Genomic DNA, 24,331 nt, shown 5'->3' with positions numbered 1-24,331 from the left:
CTTTTCTATCCCAACAAGTATGATTACTTATTCGGACCAGCTGCATCTCCTCCGCTATGATGAACACTTTTTATTATTGTTTTTTTTTCTTGTTCTGACTAGTCTTGGGGCGAGGCTAGGAGATGACAAGCACAGGGGGAGTGGTAATGCACTGTTGGCAGTGCGCATGACGGTTTGGCTAGCCGTCTCAGGCCGTCCAAACTGTCATGCACACTAAAGCGCTCTCCAACCCCAGTTGCATTGCTGGGTTGGAGAGAGCAGGCTTAGCTCCCAGTCTCCCTGGAAGAGCAAATTCAGAGCACTCGGGCAATTCTGATGCTGCTCTCCTGTAATGAGGCTGGGAGCCTGTGTCTGCAAGGAGAGGAGCGGAAGAGCCCGACAGGGCCAGCTGCAAGTAGTTTTTTTTGTTAAATGTGTTTCTTTTTTTATTTTGTCACGTGACCCCCGTACAAATCCCCCCCCCCCACTCAACACCATCTGCAACTGATTCGGACATTAATGATTTCTCGTTTAATCTTTGCCTCAACCACCACTATGGCCCTGATCTATGGATGTCTACTACCTCCCTTCGGATTACCTAGTCACCCCATCAAGAACCTTGGTAACTTGTCTTGAGTAATTGTAAATTTAACCTGTAAATATGACGTCTCGTCTTGAGTAATTGTAAATGTAATCTGTAAATACGTGCCCTTCTGTCTCTTATGTATCCTGCCCCACCCCCACTACTCGATCCGTTACCTGTTGATTCTAAGCATGTCTATGCAATGCTATGTTTTCTTGTAAAGCGCTCTGATATCCTAACGGGTCAAGTTTGCGCTCTATAAAACACAAAAATAAATAATGATGAGGAATGGATTGAAGTGAGGGGTGACTCGTTTGGTACCATGTGCTGTGACAAATATTGTTTGGCTCAGACAATTTACATATAGATACTGTAGAGGGAGGCTGAATTTATAGAATTAAATGAATATTAGTGAGTCTCAGAGAAAGGATGACTACCTTGTCTTTAACCCCAAGGAAATACATTGGCTGGAGTGTGGCAAATTTGGTACCTTTGATGGACACATTGCTTGACGGAGACTAATTCCTCACGTGCCTTGCAGAGGGAAAATATTTGTTTAAAAACCAATACAAATATGTGTGAACCAATGTGATATTCCTATTGGAGAAGTATGATTATTTATTCGTGCATGTCTCCACAGCAATGCACTTAAGTAAAGGTGATCCGTTTGGCGCTATCTATTGTGACCAAGTTTGTTCGGCGTGGACAATACATTTTGAGATAGTGTAGCGAGATGCTTCATTTGCTAAGACCTACATAAATATTGGTAAGCCATTGGAGGAAGGATGGCTAATTAATAGTCTATAACGTCCTAGGAATATAATGGCTGGAGGGAAACGCTGCTTGACTCAGGCTCACTCCTCATAAACCTTGCAAGGGGATGTGATGTATGTGAAAAACAAAAATATTTGTGAGACAAACACTACCTTCTTTTATCAGCTCAGACTGCAGGGGCCTGCCATGTCTCCAAGAGCCTCACGAGCAGCCCATTTTTTCACCACCAAATGCTACTTGGAGTCCCCCTGCAAGCGCTAGTGTTCTTAGAACATCGTCTGTTATGTTCGTTTCTGTCGGTATAGGCCCACCGGGACATGCCTCTGCAAAGTCACCCCCTTCCCCATGACTGAGTCTGACCGTCCGCCTCTACATAGCCAGCTACACTGTCAACAGGCCGCGGCCCGCGAGCGGCTGCACCATTACTTCCGGGGCCTTGGATTATTTGTTATCCAATTGCTGGGCTTGTGAGCCGGTAGTACTGCCTCCGAGCTCCAACCAATGTCGACCCTGAGCGAGAAATGTAGCTAGTTTCAAATAGAGTAGCGTTCCCATGGTCGACGAGAACAGGCTGAGTGGAACGGTTTGCATGTGGGAGTTGTTATGGGTCCTCGCCCGCACGACTGCATTTTCACTCCACTGGTGAGGTCCCGAGCACTTTCGGAAAATGCGCCACCGGTATGAATATGGAGTCTGGGGTGCCTGAAAGAGTCAGGGAGGCAGCAGATGATGATATTGGTCCCGAGGGCACAGCACCGAGGCCACATTCCTGGCTAGAAAGTACATTTCTTAAAATAACCACTTCTCCCACCCTGAGCATAACCATCGACGATCACCAACCTGTTGCCATCATTGCAGTGGAAAGGTACTTGGCTACGATATGTACCAGCGAAAATAAGACTCCGGCAGTCTCCATGCCTCCCCGCGATGACTTCTGCTATGACCTAACCATCTCCGATGGGGTCTACCAGGAAAAGTGGCACCTGGACAATGGGTTGAACTTTCTAGTGCAGAGAAATATATTAAAATGCGGCACAGAAGTGAACATTACAAAGTGTTCCTACATATACGATGAGAGACGAATGGGTTGGGGTTTTATGTGCATCGAAGAACTTTTTTGTGGAAAGGATGGCTTACGTCCCAAGACGTTACCTTGTAGAGAAATAGAAAAGAACAAGAAAATACAAGCCGTGAGTATGCATACTCCCGAACTTCCGGTTTCGGGATGTGCACGCTCACGGCTGTCGTAGGGCGGGACTTCCGTCTTTGCGAGAAGCCCGCGCCCATGGAGTGGATGGCCCAGAGGACCGGTGGCAGCAGAAGTCAGGAGTGGCGGTTGAGGCGGCTGATGCGGTAAGTGGGGTTTGGGGGGCTTGGCAGGTGTGTGTGTGTGTCTGCGCGTGTGTGTGTCTGCGTGTGTGTGAGTGTGTCTGCGTGTGTGTGTCTGCGTGTGCATGTGTGTCTGCGCGTGTGTGTGCCTTCGGCCGGCCTGCATAAGCGCGTCCACAGAGCCTGGTCCGCTCGTGCACCGCTCTATCTCCCTTGAGGAGCAAGTGGGTGACAATAGGTCTCGATGCCGAGACCTAAAAAAGACATTGGCCAAGATGAACACGTGGTTAAATGTCTTCTTTTGACTTTTGAACCTATGTATATGTGTGTCTGTGTTTGTGTGCATAATATTGCCATAATTAACATTTTGACGTTTTTCTTCTTTTATTTCTTTAGTAATTTTATCAGTATGATGCTTGCACCATGAAAAAACAGTTATGGAAATAAATCCTTTACCTTTTCAAAGTGTTTGTCATCTTTTCAAAACATTTTAATGTTGTGTCCTTGCATAAGAATAAAGATCCTGACTCTGCATTCATGTATTTATTCTTTTATTTTATACAGCCTTCATTGCACATAAGAGGTGTTACACGACCTTACACTTTCGGCAAACTGCTTATTCTGTTTTAACAATGCTTGATGTAGACCTAGAGTTTTCTTTCGCATATTTAATAACATTGTCATTGTTAACTAGGTCCTTCCAATGTAGTTAAAAAATATTCTAAATGTCATACCCTCATTTTACTAATAATATATTTACAATGCTTGGCGCATGTGACAGGGAGACAATTAAGCATGGGCGGAAAATCCGTTTCGCTCGCGGATTTTGCGGATTTTCGGTAAATTCGCAATCCGCGAGATTCGCGAATCTCCCGCAAAATCCGCAAATCCGCGAGCAGCGGATTTTATGGCTTGCTCGCACTGTTCGCGTGAGTTCGCGGCTTCCCAGTACAACTTCGCGCCCTGCGAATAAGCGCAAAATTGCAGAAATACGATCTTAGCAAAACTGAAACTACTTACCAGGTTCAAAAGTTCAGGCTCATCATTAGTAGCCATTTCCTGTAGTGCTTCCTGAGGGGCCCCTCCAGAGTTCAGTTGCCAGTTGCAACTATTATGTGACCCTGCTCTGAACCTCAGAATAGTTACACATATGCCACAAAGGTCCTGAGTTACAGCTAAGGGAGACAAGCAGGAGCCAGGCTGGAAGTTCAAATCCATTAATCAGCCTCTAATTCATTATTGTCAGTTGGGGCAGGGCAGGTGTTGTAACTAATTTTGCAACAATGAAAGCACTTAGCAAGTGCAAAAGATCACTAATCAGGAAGCACTAAGGAAGCAGGTGCCAGCTAAAAAAATATTCTGTGACACATTAATCAGCCCCAAATTAATTCAGGTCACTTGAGGCAGGGAAGGTGTGCTTGCTTTGCCACAATAATGTACACTGACTGGACAACCAGAGGGTGCTGTGATGAAACAGAGGGTGGCATGGGTGGGCCAGAGGGTGGCATGAGTAGTCAGAGAGTGGCAGTGGTGACAGAGAGTGGCAGTGATGAAGAAGAGTGTCCCAAACAGGCTGGACACGTAGAAACAACAAGTTCGCGAAACTTGCGACCCGACAGGTAAGTTCGCGTTTTGCGAAATTGTACAAAACCCTCGCGAACTGGCAGAAACCCGCGCGAACACAAAAAAAAAATCCGCAAATTCGCGAGAATTCGCGGATTTTGCGGATTGCGAGTTCGCAAATCCGCAAAATTCGCGAACGCGAGATTCGCAAAATTCGCCCATGCTTAGAGACAATGCTGTACCTGTATTTTGATACACTCTGCCCTCGAAGCAGCGTTTTTGTACATACTTGAATATAGGTTTTGTATAGATGTTATGTTCGGGGAATGCCGCTGCACTGTCAAACACTGTAACCTTGTCTTATCTAAAAACAGGGCAGCCCAGTAAGTTCCTTCCATGTGGTGCGGATATGTGTTAAAGACGAGCGTGTGGGGTCTTTCCGACACTATTTTGCCAGGTTGGTTAGCCCCATTCTCGGCACGCCATTCTCTTAGGACCAAACCAACTTCCCAGCCCCTTGGTTTAATGAGGACCTCAGAATGAGAAGAAAACAATGCAAACACCTCCGAAGGAAATGGAGGCGTAACTTCAATCTAGAGGATACATCGACCTATACATTAGTATTAAAGGACTACCACACAAAGGTTCATCTAGCCAAAAAAGCCTTCTTTGGAAAGAAGAATGATTAAGCTGGTAACGTATCTAAGGAGATCTTTAAAATTGTGAAATCTTTTCTTAGGCCTGAAGTCATTTCTAGAGACTGCAAACCTTCTTTCATGACAAAATTACTACCATTCCAGCAGATCTTTATAAAAAAGTGCAATCTGATTTAATTCTTCCTGATTTAATAGAGATTTCTATCCCTATTACGGGAATTCCCCCTTTGGTCAGTTTCTGCCTTCTATCCCTTGAGGATTCCTTGGCAGCTATTAAGAGCCTGAATTCGGGTTCTCCTTCTGACCCATGCCTTAAAGCAATGCTGACTTATGTAGCTCAGGTGATTAATCCAACTGTAAATAGAATATTAAACAATTCTCTATCATCTGGCAAGGTTCCGACACATTGAAAAGGGAAAAAGTGTTACCTCTGCTTAACCCCTTCCATGCTCATGAAGAGCTCAGCTCGTCATGCAGTACACTGCTTGTGTGCTCATGACGAGCTCAGCTCGTCATGATCCATGGACTTTAACAACTTCCAGCACAGGAGGGGAATTGCTGTAGCAGTCAAGGTGTTAAAAAATCTACAGCTGATCCGAAATTGCTGGCCAACTATAGGCCTATTTCCCTTTTCCCTGCTTTTTCCAAAATATTGGAAAAATTGGTTAATGGACAACTGTTCCAATTCCTGGAGGACAACAAACTTTACATCTTAGTCAATCAGATATCAGGCCACACTTCAGCAAGGAAATATCGCTTCTGGAAGTAGTGGAGTATGTTAGAGGCACCTTGGACATGGGAAGCAAGGCCATCCTGAGAATGCTGGTTTTATCTGAGGCCTTTGCTACCAATGCGCATCAAAGGCTGCTTGGGCGTCTTCAGGCAATAGGGATAAGGAACACAGCCCTGAATTGGCTATCCTCTTTTTTGGACAACAGAAGCCAAGAAGTTTGGCTGCCTCCTTTTTCGTCCAAAGCTGGTACACTGACGGTTGGTGTTCGTCGGGGTTTGGCTTTAAGCCCCACCCTGTTTAATGTGTATCTTACACCACTGGCGCTTTTGGCAGACCTGCAGGGTGCAAAAGTAATCCCTTATGCAGATGACAAGGAGCTTCTCTTCTCCTGTAGAAAAGGAGAGAAACTAGATGGGGAGGCGATTACAAACTACCTCTCTCAAGTGTTCCAGTGGTTGGCTATTAACCAACAAAAATGCAACCTGGATAAGCCCGAGATCATGATCTTTGGCGCTTCCTCCAATAAACTTTGGAGATCTTGCTGGCCAACGGATGTCCCACTTCCAGGTCCCCAACAGGGCTCCGTATGGAATCTAAGCATTACATTTGATAGTGCCCTCTACTTTCAACCACAGCTACAGGCTCTGATAGGCTCCTGCTCTGGAATGCTTTGGATCCTGAAAATATTTTTTCAGTCTGCTAGGATAGAGGTCATCCAAGCGCAAATAACCTCTAGACTAGACTACGGTAAATGCCCTTTACCATGTCCTCCTGGCGTATTTTCTGTGTAGACTTCAGGTGATTCATAACTTGGCTGCTACGTAACCACCCCCCCTAAATCACATATTATTGTTCATTTAGAGGCTCTTTATTGGCTTTCAATAAAAAAGAGGATACGATTCAAGGCCATGGTTTTTAATGCATAAAGCCCTGCACGGATCAGGTGCTGGCTATCTGGGAGGGAGGATCCATGACTACATCCCCGCCTGCATCATGCGTTCCTCTTCTGAACACCTGGCCAAAGTCCTGCGTATCTGCCAGTCTAGAACGGGCGGCAGATCGTTCTCTCACCTAGGGCCGTTTAACTGGAACAAGCTCCCTAGGGAGCTGTGTTTAACATTAGACCTCCTCATTTAAAAAAAAAAAACCTGAAGACTTGGTTTTTCCAACAATCTGCTTAGGTCAAATTCGTAGGTGCCATCTTGCCTTTTAGCGCCAGGACACTACGACTCCAGAGTCACATAGGTGCAGGCAAGATTTGTCTACTCCGCGTTCCGTTGCAAACGCGGAGTTCAGGCAAAACTCCGACTTCATGGCGGACCGTAGTTAACAGACCCCTCCACCTTCCCCCAAAAATTAAAAGTAAATAAAAAGGTACTTACCTGTCCTGTGGCTGCCTCCTCTTCGACATGGCTGCTCCCCTGCCTCCTCTTCGCCGTCCTTCTTCACTGATAACCCCTACTTTAGAACTTCTTGCGAGTGCGCATGTGCACAACGTATCATTACACCAATGTAACCCATTAAACGGAGAACACAGCTCGGTGCACAGACAGAATATCGAGTATTAAATGTCAAGATACATAAATATCGAAGTGGAAATATCGTGGTGCAGAAACATCAACAGCAAGCATATCGTGGTCAAGAATATCGACTTGGAGGTAAGAAATATCGTTTTTGAAAATATCTAAGTCATTAATATCGTTTGCAAAAATATAGTTGTTTAAAATATCGATGTTTTAATTAGTGTTATGTTTAATATATGTGTTACATTTATCAATATTATTTTAATTACATTTTGCATTTTTGTAGTGGGTTGTGTGTTTATAGGGGTATGGGGGAAAGTATTTTAATTATAATAATTGTATTTATGTTTTATTTATTAGCATTTATTAAATTTAGATTTCATAGTGTTGATTGTGGGAATTAATTAATGATTAATTAATTATCATTTGATTGTTAATTATTATTAATGAATTAATTGGTAATTATGTTAATTGTGCCTTTTTTGGAGCAGGTTATGGGTTTATATGGGAATAGGGTGGGAAGAAATGTAATTATAATACATTTATTAATATTTTGTATTTATTAACCTTTATCTAATTTATATTTTATAGTGTTATTTGCAGGAATTAATTTATTATTAATGATTTAAGAATTGCTTGGTAATTATTAATATTTAATTAATTGGTCATTAATTATGTTAATTGTGTTATGTTTTTTAGGAGCGGGTGGTGGTGTTTATAGGGGAACAGGGTGGGAAGTAATTTGTAACTCATTAATAAATATTTTTTAATTAATGCTAATTAATTAATTCAAATTTAAATATGGCAATTGTGTAATTAATTTTAGATGTGAGTTGTGGGGTTTATAGTGGTAAAGGGTAAGAAGTAATATATTTTATATTAATTAATAATTTGTTAATTGATATTAATTTATTATTGTTAAATTAGTTCTGGAAAATGTGTAATGCTTTTTAGATGTGGGTTGTGTTATTTATTGGGGTAGAGGGTGGAAAGGTATTTATGTTTAATTAATCAATAATTAGTTGCTCATTAATATGAATTCATCAATTCATAAATATGTATGGTAATTGTTTATTTTTATTTTATGTGTGGGTTTTGATTTTATAGTGGTGACATTTGAGGAGTAAATTAATTTTTATCGAATTTGTTTTTTAATTAATTATATTTCTTTACTTTCAAATTTAGATGTGTGTTGTGAATTGTGGGGTGTTATAGGGTAGGACATAAACAAGATTACAATTTTGTAATAATTAATGTTTTTGATTACAAATAATTTCTAATAAAAATATTTATTTGTTTGTAAATTATTTTAAAATTTTGGTAAAAAATCTTTCTAGGTATTTGTTAGATTTGTTTAACATGCTTTTATCTTTTGTAATTTTTGATATGTTTAGATATGTTTTCTTTTTTTTTTTTTTTTTATCTTTTGTGTTGTAGTAGATATTTTGTTTATTTTTAATTTTGAACTGACTCCAATGGGAATATTCAAGTTTAACCCTCTGCTATCCAACACGTTCCCTACTGTTGCACTCACTGGAGTGGGAATAGTAATTTCTACCCCTCAGCTATCCAACACTTTCCCTACTGTTACACTCACTGGAGTTGGAATAGCAATTTTTACCCCTCCGCTATCCAATACATTCCCTACTGTTGCACTCACTGGAGTGGAAATAGTAATTTTTATCCATCCACTATCCAACACTTTCCCTTGGGCATTATAATTCTATCATTGAACCGCACAATATCACAGCCTTAATCTGCGGTATCTTCAGCTGAGTCACACAAGCGCATATAGGTTAGGAATATCTCTGGGGCGGGAGAAGGACGGCATCAAATTCCAATAGGTCGCTAACTAACTCTATGACGACAAAGCGTGCCTCAGCCAATCCTCCAGCCTAGGGCATGGTCTGCGACACCAGCACATCGTCACTCTCCATTAATCACAAGCAGCAACAGTGCAACCAACTTGCGAAACTCTAAGGGTGCCTCCTTTACATATCCCAGCAGGAAGATGAGTGGTGTGAGATCAAAAAAGCCCTAGCACCTCATCAATAGCATCCATAACAGTATCCCAGTATCTACGAATGTCAGGGCAGTCCCATGTCAAATGTAAAAAGTTTGCGCAACTTGTCGAGCATCTGACGCACCTCATCAAGGAGGCCCTTTTTGCACAGCCACTCCAGAGTTTGATAGTGCCTGTACACATTTTTAAAGTATCAGCTGCAGCCTATAATTGAGCGAGAGTGCTCTAGACTGTGCACAACAAACAGCCATAAATCTTCCGAGATGGTCTCTCCCTATAAAGTTTCCCATTCTGAACAAGCAGGGGAGGTTCGAACCGGGGACAGTGCGCTACATTTCAGAGTACAATCTGATGTATTGGCTTATGTGGAGACGGATTCCCGAGAAGTCCCTCCAGTGCAGGCAGTGTAGGGGGGCAGCTGGGAAGGAGGCATAAGAGGCACACATGGTCCTCTGAAGCTGATGGTAGGTGAATAGGTCAAGCAAGTTTATCGTGTCCCCCTTGAGAAGCGGCTGCGTGAAAATAAAAGCTCCCTCGGGTAACACCGCACCTATAGTAGTAAGCTAGCGCCATCTAAGTCTTACGCATACACCTCCATCCTGCGTACATGGGAATCTAGGATGCCTAATCAAGGGATCGAAAGGAGCGAACAGAATGTCCAGCTGAGCTTGAAGGTAGAGTTCATGCCATGCCCAGACAGTACAGCCAATCGTGCCTGCCTGTGTTCAATACTGTTTTCTGTATAACGCCATAGGTAATGGATGTAGTGCCACATGATCATGCTTTGGCGCCGTGTGTGTCATAAACTGTGTAGGATATAACCAGTAAAACAGAAACTGTGCCTGCGTGCTGTGATAATATAAGTCCATATCCAGCGTTCCTAAGCCCCCGTGTTCGACTAGTAGAGTGAGAATCTCCTAGCCAATCCCGAGCTGGCTCCCCACCCACAACAATGCCACCAAGCTTGGCTGCAGCCTACGCCGAAAGCTGCCCGTCAGCAGCAGATGCAGGTTGATTAATAGAGACATTTGGCCATAATATTGTTAGCTGCCCCACCATTGAAAGAAGGAGGCAAGCCCATATAGCCACTTGACCCTCCAACCAGTCCACCACACACACGCACCCATAGTTAGCCTTCCAAGAACATCCACTTCCTGGCTGACCCAGATTCCCAAATACTTGATTGGTTTCCTCGCCCAGCGAAGAGGGAAGTCTGAGGAAAACTCCTCAGTGGCGTCCGTGAGTGGGAAGACCACTACTTAGCCAAGGTACTAGAGAGCCTGCAAAATCTTATAAATTCCCTAAATGGAGGGTCCAAATTTCTAGCAGGGTATTTAATATATAATATAATGTCATCTGCATACATCAAAACCAGCACCACCCGTGGGGTGAACGCAAGGCCCGATTCACATAATGTTATCGAAGGCATACAGCAAGGGTCTCCATAGCGATATCAAAAAGTATAGGGGATAACAGGCATCCCTGTCAGTTGCCCCATGAAACCCTAAACGGTGGAGACACTACTCTATTAATCTGAAGGCACGCTGGGGGATTTGCATACAGAAGACCGATCAGTGGAATGAATTTACGACTGATTCCAAAGCGTGCCAGCAAGGTGAACAGATAGGGCGTTTCAAGGGAATCAAATGCCTTGGTGGCATCCACGATGATAGCAGTCGTTGCAAGTGAAGGCTTAATTGCCTGAAGGGCCGCAAAAAAAGTGTGCAGATTATGTGTGGTAGCTCTCCCTCGAACAAATCCTGATTGATCCGGGCAGGTGATTAGAGGGAGCAGCAGGAGGAGCTGCGATGTAATCAACTTGGCCAAAATGTTATTATCCACATTAATCATCAATAGTGGCCTGTATGATTCACAAAGCTGTGGATATTTGTTGAGCTTCAAAATAGTGAATACAAGTTCTTCCCTAAGCGAAGATGGAAATTCACCTTTTTCCAAGGATTCGCTGAACATATTTAACACATGTGGTGCTGAAAGGGGTGCATACTTACACTATGTGTAAAACACATTCAACAGGCTGCCAAGAACTGGTGTGTATCGCCCAGGAGAGCCCTGATTACCTGAATGACTTCTTCCTCCACGAAGGGTTCATCCAAAAAGCGATGATGCCCATCCCCAAGCCACAGTAATTTCGATTGAGTCAAAAAATGCATTAAGATCAGGGGGGCTTTTGTTTCTGTTGTTTGATACAAAGAAGAGTAGTAGGACATTTCCTTCTGCACAGCTGCTTGGCCAGTGACCACTTCTTCCCCATCATCAAGCAAATCACCAATGTAATTGTTAGCCCAAGGTTCTCGTAACAGTTCAACCAGAGTCTTTTCCGCCCGGTGTCCTTCGCCATATCGTCTAGCTCAAGCTTCCTGTCACAAGTAGCGCATTTCGCGCAACACAATTTCCTCAAATTCATCCACTTTACTGCTTATGCCGCCTAACAGTTCTCTTCGCCATTAATGTAGTACTCGCGCTTAAGGGCTCGTGTCTCGGTCACAAGGAGATGAAGATCTCGTCTTAGATCCCAAAGGATTCCCGCCTGCTTAGCAATGCGCTCTGCCCCTGTTCACCGATTTTCAAGCCTCCCAAAGTATGGAGGAGGACTTCACTGATGCCTCATTATGACGAAAAAATTTAGGCAGGGCTGTACGTATGGCCTCGCGAAAAGCCTTATCCATCAGTCTGCCAGGCAAAAGTCGCCATGTAAACATCCGATCAGGATAGTTGGGACCAAGACCTCAAGTACCACCAGGGAATGGTCTGAGAGAATCCTCTGCAAATAAGATACCGCGCTTACCCATGCATCCACATCTCTAGTTGTGGGCCAGTAATCAATCCTTGACCATGAGGAGGTCGCCAAAGATATACAAGTACCCTCTGCTGTATTAACATGCCTGGTCCTCCACACATCTATTAACCCATTATCTGTTAGTAAAGTCTGAAGTTGGGCTTCTGCCTGATGGTGATAGTGGTGAGAGATAACTGACCTATCGCATTGTGGGTCCAAAATGACATTAAAATTTCCCTCCACACTACAGCTCCTGGCCCAATCGCATGCACATGTCTCCAGGGTACCACAAAGAAATCAGGGTCATCGGTATTAGGCCCATACACAGAAAGAAGCCACCAAGGTGCCCGCCAGCAGCATATTCCTCCTCTGTTGATCACAGACCACTGATCACCTATGCAAGTGCAACCCCCTCCCAATAAGGATAGCCACCCCTCTCGCATCATTGGAAAAGCACGCCACATATTGCTAACCAATCTAGCCCATAGTATGTTTGGTCAGATGTATTTCCTGAAGAAAACAAATATCGGCGCTACGGCGTTTCAAGTATGTTAATACCAATCTCGCTTTGCGACTGTCATTCAGGTCATGCACATTCCAAGTGATAAGCACCATGCTACCATCGTCCTCCACCGTAGGCTACCACCCAAGTCTCCACTCTGGGACCACCTTACCCTCCTCCGCTCCCCCGGCAGGGCACAGTCAGTTGTACTTAGGGCTCCTATCTGAGCAGACCTTCGTAGCCCGCGAAGGCTGTTCCCACTGCGCACTACTGTACAGTCTCGCCCACAACGTTGCAGGCGTCACTGCCATTTCTGCCTCCTCATGCTCCAGAGCTAGGCCATGCCGCTTCACTTGGCTCACGGCATCGCAATCAGGGCTCTGCCTGCGAAAAGCAAGCCTTCTCTCACTCCTCAGCAATAGGGGTGTCCTTCCACCGCCCGGTCACACAATGTGAATACAATGTCCGAAAATAAACGCCAAATTATCATTCCGGCCTGCAGAGTCTCACCGTAAGCTGCCCATCTTGTTGCTGGGCTTTCTGGCGCCCCTCCCGTCCCCACAATGCCGCATATTTGATGTCGTAATGTTTGAAATTGAAAGGATTTGAGGTAAAGAGACTGCTAAAAGCCATGTTGTTGACAAAACCTATGATAATAAGTTTCAGTAGTTGCCTCAAAAATAATGTTGCTTGCTGGGTTAATCTGGTATCGGCTGGGATGCTGAATGACTTCAGCGATACTCTTTCAATGGCGTACCTGGCGTTTGATAGCTGTAAAGTTTTGGCGTGAATCAGTCTGACGTTTGGGGAAACTTTCACTCTCTTTAGAAACAAACTAGTGGACAGTATGTCTACTTTATACTGTTCTGCATCCCTGCTGATGAGACATAATGAGTCCTTGTTGCGGTTAAGTTTGATCTAGAGATCGATACTGTTGATGAGCAGTTTATCATGGAAGAAAAAGTCTGAATGTATATGCCCGAGGAGGTCAAACTTGCTACTGCCGGTGGCGAAACTTTCTCGTTTTACAAAACCATGATTGTCACCGTCCAGCTTCTTGTATTCTAAAAGTGTATAATTATGTTTGTAGAAGAGCTCTGCTGAAAGATGTGTATACAGAGTGTTGCTGCTATAATTTAGAATACTCTTGATGTATGCTCTGTTGACATACATGAATCACTTTGTGTGATGAGTCGATTGCTGAGGGTAATGTCCATCTGATTAAACAAGGTCGGGATGGGGTAAGTGGTTGTCGCCATTTTGGTGGTGGGCGGTATGTTGGCACAGTCCGCATTTACCATTTTACAAACAAGATGCAGCATAGTATTGTTGAGGTCCAGATACAAATCCGTGGACCCTGAAACAAAAAACTCTATCGGCACCAATGGTGTCAAAGAGGCTAAAGGCGATAATTTAATTAAAAAACTGTTTTCGATACTCGTCTGAGTGGCCTTAAGAGAAAACAAGTCTAACTCCTGAGTTGACGCATTCTCCCAATGTGCAATGTACAAAGGCCATGTTTCAGATTGTTGCATTTTAAAAAATATTTATACTAGCTGGTGTTCTCTTGTTGTTTGAGGCTGTCTTCTGCCTTATGGATCTTCTTTTGTGAGCAAGAATTCGTGGCCCTCCACATCCGGCATGGTGTCTGTAATAGTCCCTGTAAAAAGCGGGGTCACTGTATGTTTTCATCATCACCATTAGGACTTCTTAATATTCGGTGTCAGGTCACAGCCTTAAATGAAGCTTAACAATAACTTTTCCATATTTAAAGGACACCAGCTCAGACTGGTCAAAATGGTTTTAGAAATTTGCTATGTAGTCAGTTTTAATATGTTGAATATTAATCACCGTTTTATTTTCCCCCTTCACCTGGGCCCATCTTAGCAATGGTAAATAACTATTCCCGATCCTCTGCGGCTCCACAATGTCACTATGCACATAGTGTACAGAACCCTCCATTAATATCGGGGCACATTGGGCCCAACTCTACCTGGCTTTTTTTATATTTTGTACTGTGCCTAAAACTCTTCGTAATGTAACCGAACAGATAAATTCTGTATCGCAATTTGGAGTTTAAGAAACACTTTCCTTCTAACGTTATCTGACACTAGCTGAATATTCAAATATGTTTCGATGCTGGCTATGGATTTGTTGATGGCCTCAACAACAGCCGCGACACTGGGGTAATAGTCATGAGGAAAGCCAGTGTGGATGCTCAAGGAGTCGTGATCACGCTTTATAATAAATTTGGCCTTGAGAATTGTAAATTTATTCCATATTCTAGGTCCTGGATTTCAGTTAGGGCTACATCCCAGTCTCCATTTAAGTCCACAGGTTTAGCGAGTTTCATGGTATAATTAGAAATATGATTGTTGAGGAACATGTTCTTCGAGGTGTTAGATGGCAAGGTAATATAAAATGACGTTGTCTCCATATTGTCGCCTTCAGGGAGCCCCCGTGCTCACAAACCCTGCAGGGAGATGGCCAGCACCCAACTGTTACATTTCTCGGGCCACCCCCTACACGTGACAAAGGCCTGTCTCTTAGCCCTGCTATCTTTCTGTTTCAGAATCTTTTCAACCCTCTACACAATGTGTGGATCCTCCGGTATATTTTGTAAATCTTTGGTTTGAAAGGCACCTGACACCGTTTCACCATCGTAGTCCTTTAACTTGTAAATATATATACCTTATTTAACCCCTTTGACGCTTATGACGAGCTCAGCTCGTCATGAGGCACAATGGAGATGTGCTCATGACAAGCTGAGCTCATCATAACTGCCGTGGAACGCCCACGCGGGGCTAATTCCCCTCCTGTGCGGGCGTTCCATGGGAGAGGGCGAAGTCGTGACGAGCTCAGCTCGTCATGAGCACAGCTCCACTGTGTAGCATGACGAGCTGGGCTCGTCACGAGCACCAGTGCGCTGCAATCGGCCACCCCTACCCCCCGCACCGCGGGAGAATTAGCCCCACGTGGAAGGTGTTAAGCTCTACCCTATCCACTATGAATCTTTCATTGCTAAAATTCTGCTGTTAGCCCTTCGTAAAGACCTCTTTCAACTTTGAAACCCTAATATGATTATCTTCTTTTAAAAGAGGCTTCTTCACTTTGGTAGCGAAACGGCTGCCGTACACCATTCTCCACATCGCAAAGGAATTATTGATGGTTATCTCTAGAGGAGACGTTTTGATGGCTCTATGATAACTGGCGTTATAAGCATCTATAAACACTTGTGCAACATCCCCATATTGATAGGTGTTATAGGCCGTGAAATATCTCCACATCTTAGATTTTAAAGTTCTGTTAAAACGCTCCATAACAGCAGCGTTTACCTCTGTGTGCATTACAAAATAATGAACAGCGTGCTGTTTTAATAATTTCTAAAATGGATTTTCACAAAATTCTTTTTAGGTATCTGTTTGCAGTTTTTGAGGGGTTTGCCCTTTCCTGAATATGGCTATGAGGGCCGTGGTGATGCGAGTACTACTTTTATCGCTTAGCGATTCTGCAAAGGCTTACTTGGACAACACATCTATTACTGTTAATATATATTGAGCTCCGTTATTATGCTTGGCTAGATATTGAAGACTGATTATGTCTGCCTGCCTTTGATAATGTAGCTGCGCATTAACAACGGTCAGTCTTCCCTTACAACGCCTCCTGGCTGGCTTGTGGAGTGAATACGCCTCTTCACCAGATAACTAGGTCCTCACGTGTGCTCTGTTTACTGGCTCATTTTCAATTAGCGCCCTTCTAAACAGACTTTTGGCGCTTTGGAAGCTTCCGACCTCACTTGTAACAAAGCTTCCTTAACCCACCCCCCGAATGTTATCAGCCTCCGCATCCCATGAAATGAAAGACAATGATTTTGTGTAAGGGCATTTTCTTAAAAATAAAGAATGTTAGCAATACATAAACAGGGTATACTTTACAGTTTCATGGTACATGTCTTGTCATTGTTGTTGGACAATTTGCTGACTTTTCACTCCATATACACAATATGACACATGCTACATACATTACTAGGTCCGGAATAACTTGCCTCGGTGTCACAAGTTTTTATATTTTTATAGCTAAAAACTCAATGGATCAAGACAGAGCTACCCTCTCACCCTTCCCATATTACTTTGTACACTCAGGAACTGATGGTATTTAAACGATTGTATAATTCTCTATCGTACAATACAAAATCTTTATTTCTAAAATAATCTTTGGTCAGAAGCTCCAAGGCGATATGTAAGCTGGTCATCAATGATAGTATTAACTCCCTCATATGGCATTTGTACAGGTTCCAGTATTCATCCGTTGTAGGTAGCCACGCATTGATACACTAGTTGGCTATGTACGAAGGGCTGTCACATTACATCGCTGTGGGCGGCTCATCCAGCTTCAGATAGCACAGAATTACGGGTTGTATTTCACCTATTCTTTCGTTAAGCAACAGATATACCAATCTGGCAAAACATATGTATCCTGGACAAAACTCAGAAGCATCTTGTGCACCAACATTCTGATGCTTGGCCTAAAAGTGAGTAACTATGTAATGGTACATAATACAATAATGACACGATACCGGGGGACTCATCATGTTTTTTAATCCAGTTTTTGTGGTGCTAAAGATCCGACTCATCTAATTTTAAAATAAATATTGCACATATGTCTTTCTATAGAGCTTTTTGACAGCCTTCTAACAAAATATGTACACAAAGCTTGCATACGTTCTAGAAGATTGTTCCTTCAATGGTCATATCACTGAACAATATACATCGGATTATTTAAGAAAGGTGACAGAGTTATAACAATGTTTACTTTATCATAGTTTTTATTTTCATTTAATGCAGTTTTTCATTTCACTTTTTTGTATAAAAAAGACATAGTTCGTCATAAATAAATTTTTCAAACTAGTATTATTTGCTTTTAAGAACAGACATAATTATTAACACACCAGTGATTAGAAAATTATACAAGGTTATAATACACAGTTAATTTTTAAGAAAACCACCTGATATAAAAAACTCAACTCAATTCACTGACATACACACATGCATACCACAAACAACCCACACTACCAAAAGGGGAAAAAGGGAGAAACTAAGTATTAATTGACAAGTTCACAAGTTGTCAAATACTAGGGTCTCAGAAAAATTCGAGACCCCCGCACATGATTGGTCGACGCGCGTTTCGGTGGGTGAACCACCTTCCTCAGGACCTTTTTTCTCTTGTGGATCGAAAATATCAGGGGACGGTGAAAGACAAGCAGATTTATATTTCTTTGTTTAGTTTTTAGGACCGGATACTTGTTACAAGGCATCAGTTTACGTTGCAAGTCAGGGTGCACTTACTCCAGTGTATTCAGAGAAGGTATTCTGTTCTCCAAAACGTCAAAATAAACTTATAGTGGTTGATGATGCCCTCAACGGTGCGATGCAGTTCGATAAAAGACGGCCTCAACAACTGTGGTATCTTATTACTGAGACGGAAATGTAAAATGTTTCTCTCTTTAGTCGGGTTTATGGCGTCGTACTTCGGACGGAAATTGAAAGTATTTCTTTCTTTAGTCAGGTAAATGACACCGTTCTTTATGCTGCATCCGAACATATGAAGTCGCGGAGTCTGCTTACATCTTCCTCGGTAATCGGCGATACTTGCAACGTAAACTGATGCCTTGTAACAAGTATCCGGTCCTAAAAACTATCAACTGATTGAAACTGAGCACCAAAGAAATATAAATCTGCTTGTCTTTCACCGTCCCCTGATATTTTCGATCCACAAGAGAAAAAAGGTCCTGAGGAAGGTGGTTCACCCACCGAAACGCGCGTCGACCAATCATGTGCGGGGGTCTCGAATTTTTCTGAGACCCTAGTATTTGACAACTTGTGAACTTGTCAATTAATACTTAGTTTCTCCCTTTTTCCCCTTTTGATAGTGTGGGTTGTTTGTGGTATGCATGTGTGTATGTCAGTGAATTGAGTTGAGTTTTTTATATCAGGTGGTTTTCTTAAAAATTAACTGTGTATTATAACCTTGTATAATTTTCTAATCACTGGTGTGTTAATAATTATGTCTGTTCTTAAAAGCAAATAATACTAGTTTGAAAAATGTATTTATGACGAACTATGTCTTTTTTATACAAAAAAGTGAAATGAAAAACTGCATTAAATGAAAATAAAAACTATGATAAAGTAAACATTGTTATAACTCTGCCACCTTTCTTAAATAATCCGATGTATATTGTTCAGTGATATGACCATTGAAGGAACAATCTTCTAGAACGAATTCTCTTTTCCCCTCTGTTCCTTGGTCGCAACTTATTTTTTGAGGGGGTCCCATCTTTCATGCGCTAACACAAAGCTTGCATACAACAGAGTTTTAACTTGGCTCGCTCGAGCATCGGATCTCTTTGAGCATGGTCGACAAGACCTAAATCATATCCAGGTGGCCATTTTTATTTTTCTCGGACAAATCATACACCCACCTTTACAGTTTATATACAGTGTTCGGGTCTAGCAAGCTACGTATATGGCGGATTGTTCTTGAAGTGTATGAGTCATATAAACACTTGTGAGCCTCCTGCTGATGATCATTAATTTTATGGCCGTAATGGAGGTTATAATAGTCATGTCTGGCACATGTGCTCACAACAATCACAGGAAGCCTTTAAGAGGCCATATGGCATCGTAGGGTATGCCTGGAGCTTCCTTTTCAAAATCTGCGATATTATAGGTACAAAACATCTCTTACGCGGCTCTTTGTTTTGGATTGTGGAACTTTCAGTCTGTTTTGAACAGCATACGCAGTAAAAATGTATGCTGTTTACCTTTGGAGATGTCCCCTTTACCACAGCTCTTTTTGTTGATGAATCAACAGTTCAAAAAAGAAAGAAAAACAGACTATTCATTTAGAATGAAATATAGCTGTACATACGGTACAAGTAAGCGTCTATAACGATTTCTATGAACCTCGTCATTTCGTGGGACCCAACGACAGCCCTGAAATCTTGAGAGTCGCTGGGGTCAATCGAGGCATAATCGGTGACAGAGTTTGTGCACTGCTGTTACACGATGATAGCCTCCTGAGACGATTCCTCCAGAAACCCCAAATCTTCATAAACTGGGGAGTTAGGAGCTGTTATAGATTCGTCACCATCTTCCATGTCGATGAAAATGTTTCCAGCATTTGCATAGTTACTCGGAGCTTCGCTGTCGCTGCTGGAGCCCTTAATAGAGGATATCAGTTGCTGCAAATCATTGGAGGCCCAGCATCTTCTTAGGGGGTCCTTATATGTATTCTAAGCATCAAAAAATGGGGTTTACTCCTCTACATCACAACATGGTAACCAGATCTCCAGGGGCTCTAGCTCGTTGAGGGCTGTTGCACAGCCCTAACCACGTGGTAGAACCACAAGCATGTGACTAGCACATCTCCAGGGTGATGTAACAACACACATGACCCAACATAGTCACATGACCACCACACCCCCAGAAGTGACGTCACAGCCCAGTAATGGGACTTCCGAGGGCGGGACAACTGTCCCTTTTGCTTGATATAAAAGGTATCCCTCCTTACTACTGCTGTGATGTCTCCATTGTGGATTAGAAGCAAGTACCTAGAGCAGTTACATTGGAGTGCTCTGTGAGTGTCTTGGCACTGGTGACTACATCACTTGGAGCTTGAAGGGGAAGGGTTTGACCGCGAGCACTAATAGCTGATGCATGTTTTCTCAATACACCATGAAATTCAGTTTGACAAATGGATTCTTTGCAATGTATAGTGAAGTGTTGAGAATGCTTCAACAACATTATTTTAATTTCTGTAAACAATATTTAATATTTTGTGTATTAAATATGAACCAAATTATCACCAAATTTCAGAGTGGTTGAAAACCTCTTGGGGGAACATAGGTCTGCATCCCTCTGTGGAAGTGAAATTGTCCCTCTATTCAACCTTCAGGGAGACATGCTGACCTGATGCTGGAGAGGGATGAGCAAGTAGAAAAGGAGTAGGTAAATAATGCATGATGTCAGTCACAAGAGCGGGGCACTATGGACCACAGATCTCTATGGTCCCTGACCTGCCATAACCCTTGTCATTCCAGTTCTGGTAACCCTGTGCCCCAAAAAACTCTGCCAACGCACCTAAATCTTGCCCTTTAATTTAGCATGATCTTCTAGTCCAGCGCAAATACCCTCAAACCCAGACAAGCCTGTCAATGCACAACGTCATGGCTTGATGCATTTTGCTTACACATGAAGTATGAATCCGACTGCATAGCTTAGTTTGCAAACCCAAAACAAACATTACAGAATGTTTTTGTTGCCTGACGTCAAATTGAGAAATGTTGCATGCATGCAATACTAAACTACATTGCAACTGGATACATGAATTGAGGACTAGAAAGTTCCAGCCCAAACAGGGCTTAGTGATCTACTGTCCATTAACCCCCTAGGCCAAGACCTCTGTCGGTTCCCTCACAGCCACTTCCAGGCCCATCTTTTGATGCCCCCAGACGCAGGTGGTTGTGTCATCAAGCCTACCTTTATTAGGGCCTCGTTCTTGGTGGGCAGTGACGGTTCAGCCAGCGCCAGCTGCAGCAGGGTGCCCTAAAAGTGATATAAGGACATGCTCAGAAAATGAAACAGAAGACAGGTATGCAACAGGCAGCCTTCATAGAGCATGTACTGCAAGGGATGCACCCAAAGAGCCCCAGTCACACCAACGGAAAAGGTGCACCAAGACAGCACCCATGGACACTTCCTCTGCACCCACAAGAGGGGCAGTACTGTCAGCGTTAGGGCAATGGTACCTCACGTGCATAAAAAAGAAACTGTCTTCACACACACACACACAGCAGATACAGCATTGAAGCAACCCTGAGAGCGTCTCTTGCATGCAGAGGAGATCCTGAACATGCAGCAGTGTCACATTCTTCCCTCATATGTGTGTCACAGATACAGGACAAGCAGGGCAAACCATGCACAGCACAGAGCCAGTGCCGGCAGCTGCACTGAAGGCTATAAAAGCACTCTCGGATCAGGTACAGCACAGGCAGTAGCCTTACGCTTCACTCACACAACAGCTCCAACACATGCAACAGTAGTGAAAGCATCCTCCACACGCATAGACATCATACAGCACATGCAGTATCAGTGAAAGCTTCCAGTGCTCACACAGACATTAGCAGTGTAAGCTGTCCTCGTGGAGCTGGCAAATCACAAACAAAGCAGCACATCTCAGCCATACCTGGGGCAGCGATGGCGGTCCCATTTCCACTGTAGTAAATACAATGAACGCTGACACCAAAGAATAGTAGGATCATAGACAATCAGAAGCGAATGTAAGCAGAGAGAGATGTTCCTTTAGGAGGAAAGAGAAACAGAGCAAAGTGCACAGCAGCAGAGCAAGCTTTCCTTTCACAGAAAGACACTCAGTGTCAGTCTAAGCTTCCCACACACACACACACAGGTACATCCCCTGGCAGTAGCCGCACACAGAACGCGTACCGGACAGAAAGCAGTAGTGCAAGCTTCCGTCTCTCACAGTGACACACAGTGTCAGTCTAAGCATCCCACAAACAAACAGATACAGCCTTGGCAGAAGCTGTAAACACAACGTGTACAGGACAGACAGCAGCAGCAGTGCAAGCTTCTCTCTCACACAGTAACACATAGTGTCAGTCTAAGCTTCCAACACACAAATGGGTACAGCCCCTGGCAGTAGTAACACACAGAACGCGTACATGACAGAAAGCAGTAGTGCAAGCTTCCCTCTCACACAGTGACACACAGTGTCAGTGTAAGTATCCCACACACAAACAGGTACAGCACTGGCACTAGCTGCACACACAACCTGTACAGTAAAGACCGCAGCAGCAGTGCAAGATTCCTTCTCACACAGTGACACACAGTGTCAGTCTAAGCTTCTCACGCACATAGGTACAGTCCTGAGAGTAGCTGCACACAGCACATGTACAGGACATGCAGTATCAATGCAACTTTGCCTCTCACACAGTGTCAGCCTAAGCTTCCCACAGTCAGGTACAGTCCTTGGCAGTAGCTGCACAAAGAGCATGTATAGGACAGACAGCAGCAGCAGGGACACTCATTGTCAGTCTAAGCTTCCAAGCACAATCAGGTACAGCCCTGGTGGTAGCTGCACAAAGAGCATGTATAGGACAGACAGCAGCAGCAGGGGCACTCATTGTCAGTCTAAGCTTCCAAGCACAAACAAGTACAGCCCTGGCAGTAGCCGCACACAGAACGTCTACAGGCCAGGCAGCAACAGTGCAAAATTAGCTCTCACACAGTAACACACAGTGTCAGTCTAAGCTTCCCACACACAAACAGGTACACACCTGAAACAAACAGAGCATGTACAGGCTAGACAGTACCAATGCCAGCTTCTTTCTCACACTGACGTGTAGTGTCAGTCTAAGCTTCCCACACACAAACAGGCACGGATCTGGCCATAGCTGCACACAGAACGTGTACAGGACAGACAGCTGCAGTGCAACCTTCCCTCTCACAAACTGACATGCAGTGTCAGTCTGAGCTCCCCACGCACAAACAGGTACAGCCTGACAGAAGCTGCACACAGAATGTGTACAGAAAATGCAGGAGTCCATCCTTTCCTCTCACACAGTGACACACAGTGTCAGTCTAAACCTCTCACAAACAGGTACAGCCCTGGCAGTAGCTGCACACAGAACATGGAAAGGACCGAGAATAGCAGTGCAAGCGTCCCTCTCACACAGTGACATGCAGTGTCAGTCGAAGCATCCCACACACAACAGGCACAGCCCTTGCAGTAGCGACACACAGAATGTGTACAGAACATACAGAAGCAATGTAACTTTCCCTCTCACACAGTGACACTCCGTGTCAGTCTAAGCTTCCACATACAAGCAGGTACAGCCCTGGCAGTAGCCACACACAAAACATGTACAGGACAAAAAGAAGCCACAGTGCAAGCCTCCCTCTCACACACCGACACGCAGTGTCAGTCTAAGTTTCCACACAGAAACTGGCAGTGGCTGCACACAAAACCTGTACAGGACAGACTTCAGTAGCAGTGCAAGCTTCCCTCTCACACACTGACACCCAATGTCAGTCTAAGTTTCCACACAAAAACTGGCAGTAGCTGCACAGAGAATGTGTACAGGACAGACAGCAGCAGCACAAGCTTCCCTCTCACATGGTGAAATGCAGTGTCAGTCTAAGCTTCCCACTCCCAAACAGGTACAGCCCAGGCAGTAGCCGCACACAGTAGATGTACAGGACAGACAGCGGCAGTGCAAGCTTCCCTCTCACAAACTGACACACACTTCAGGCTATGCTTCCCACGCGCAAATGGGTACAGTCATTGGCAGTAGCCGCACACAGAACATGTACAGGACAGACAGCAGCAGTGTAAGCTTCCCTCTCACACAGTGGCACAGTGTCATTCTAAACATCTCACACACAAACAGGTACAGCACTGGCATTAGCCACACAAACAACGTGTACAGGACAGCCAGAAGCGGCAGTGCAAGTTTTCTTCTCACACAGTAACACACATGTCAGTCTAAGGTTCTCATGCACAAACAGGTACAGTCCTGGAAGTAGCTGCACACAGCATATGTACAGGACATACAGCAGCAATGCAACCTTCTCCCTCACACAGTGACACACGGTATAAGCTTCTCACACGCAAATACGTACAGTCCTGGCAGTAGCTCCACAAAGAACATGTATAGGATAGACAGCAGCAGCAGTGCAAGCTTCCCTCTCACACACTGACACTCCTTGTCAATCTAAGCTTCTCACGCACAAACAAGTACAGCCCTGGCAGTAGCCGCACACAGAACATGTGAAGGCCAGACAGCAGCAGT

General features: G+C 43.8%; 1 protein-coding gene across 1 annotated transcript in view; it reads right to left on the bottom strand.

Annotated features, from left to right (window-relative positions):
• LOC147733335 (uncharacterized) overlaps positions 1-24,331 on the bottom strand; it is a 496,040-nt gene that overhangs the window by 357,671 nt on the left and 114,038 nt on the right. Inside the window, exon 4 of the mRNA XM_086956338.1 lies at positions 21,000-21,065. Coding sequence (XP_086812464.1) covers positions 21,000-21,065 — 66 coding nt within the window. The remainder of the gene's footprint in view (positions 1-20,999; positions 21,066-24,331) is intronic.

Source organism: Lissotriton vulgaris, chromosome 2_1 (assembly GCF_964263255.1).
Source record: "Lissotriton vulgaris chromosome 2_1, aLisVul1.2, whole genome shotgun sequence".
In the NCBI taxonomy this organism is placed as follows: Eukaryota; Metazoa; Chordata; class Amphibia; order Caudata; family Salamandridae; genus Lissotriton; species Lissotriton vulgaris.
Note: the sequence above shows the minus strand (reverse complement) of the source record. Positions and strands in the feature narration are given on the sequence as shown.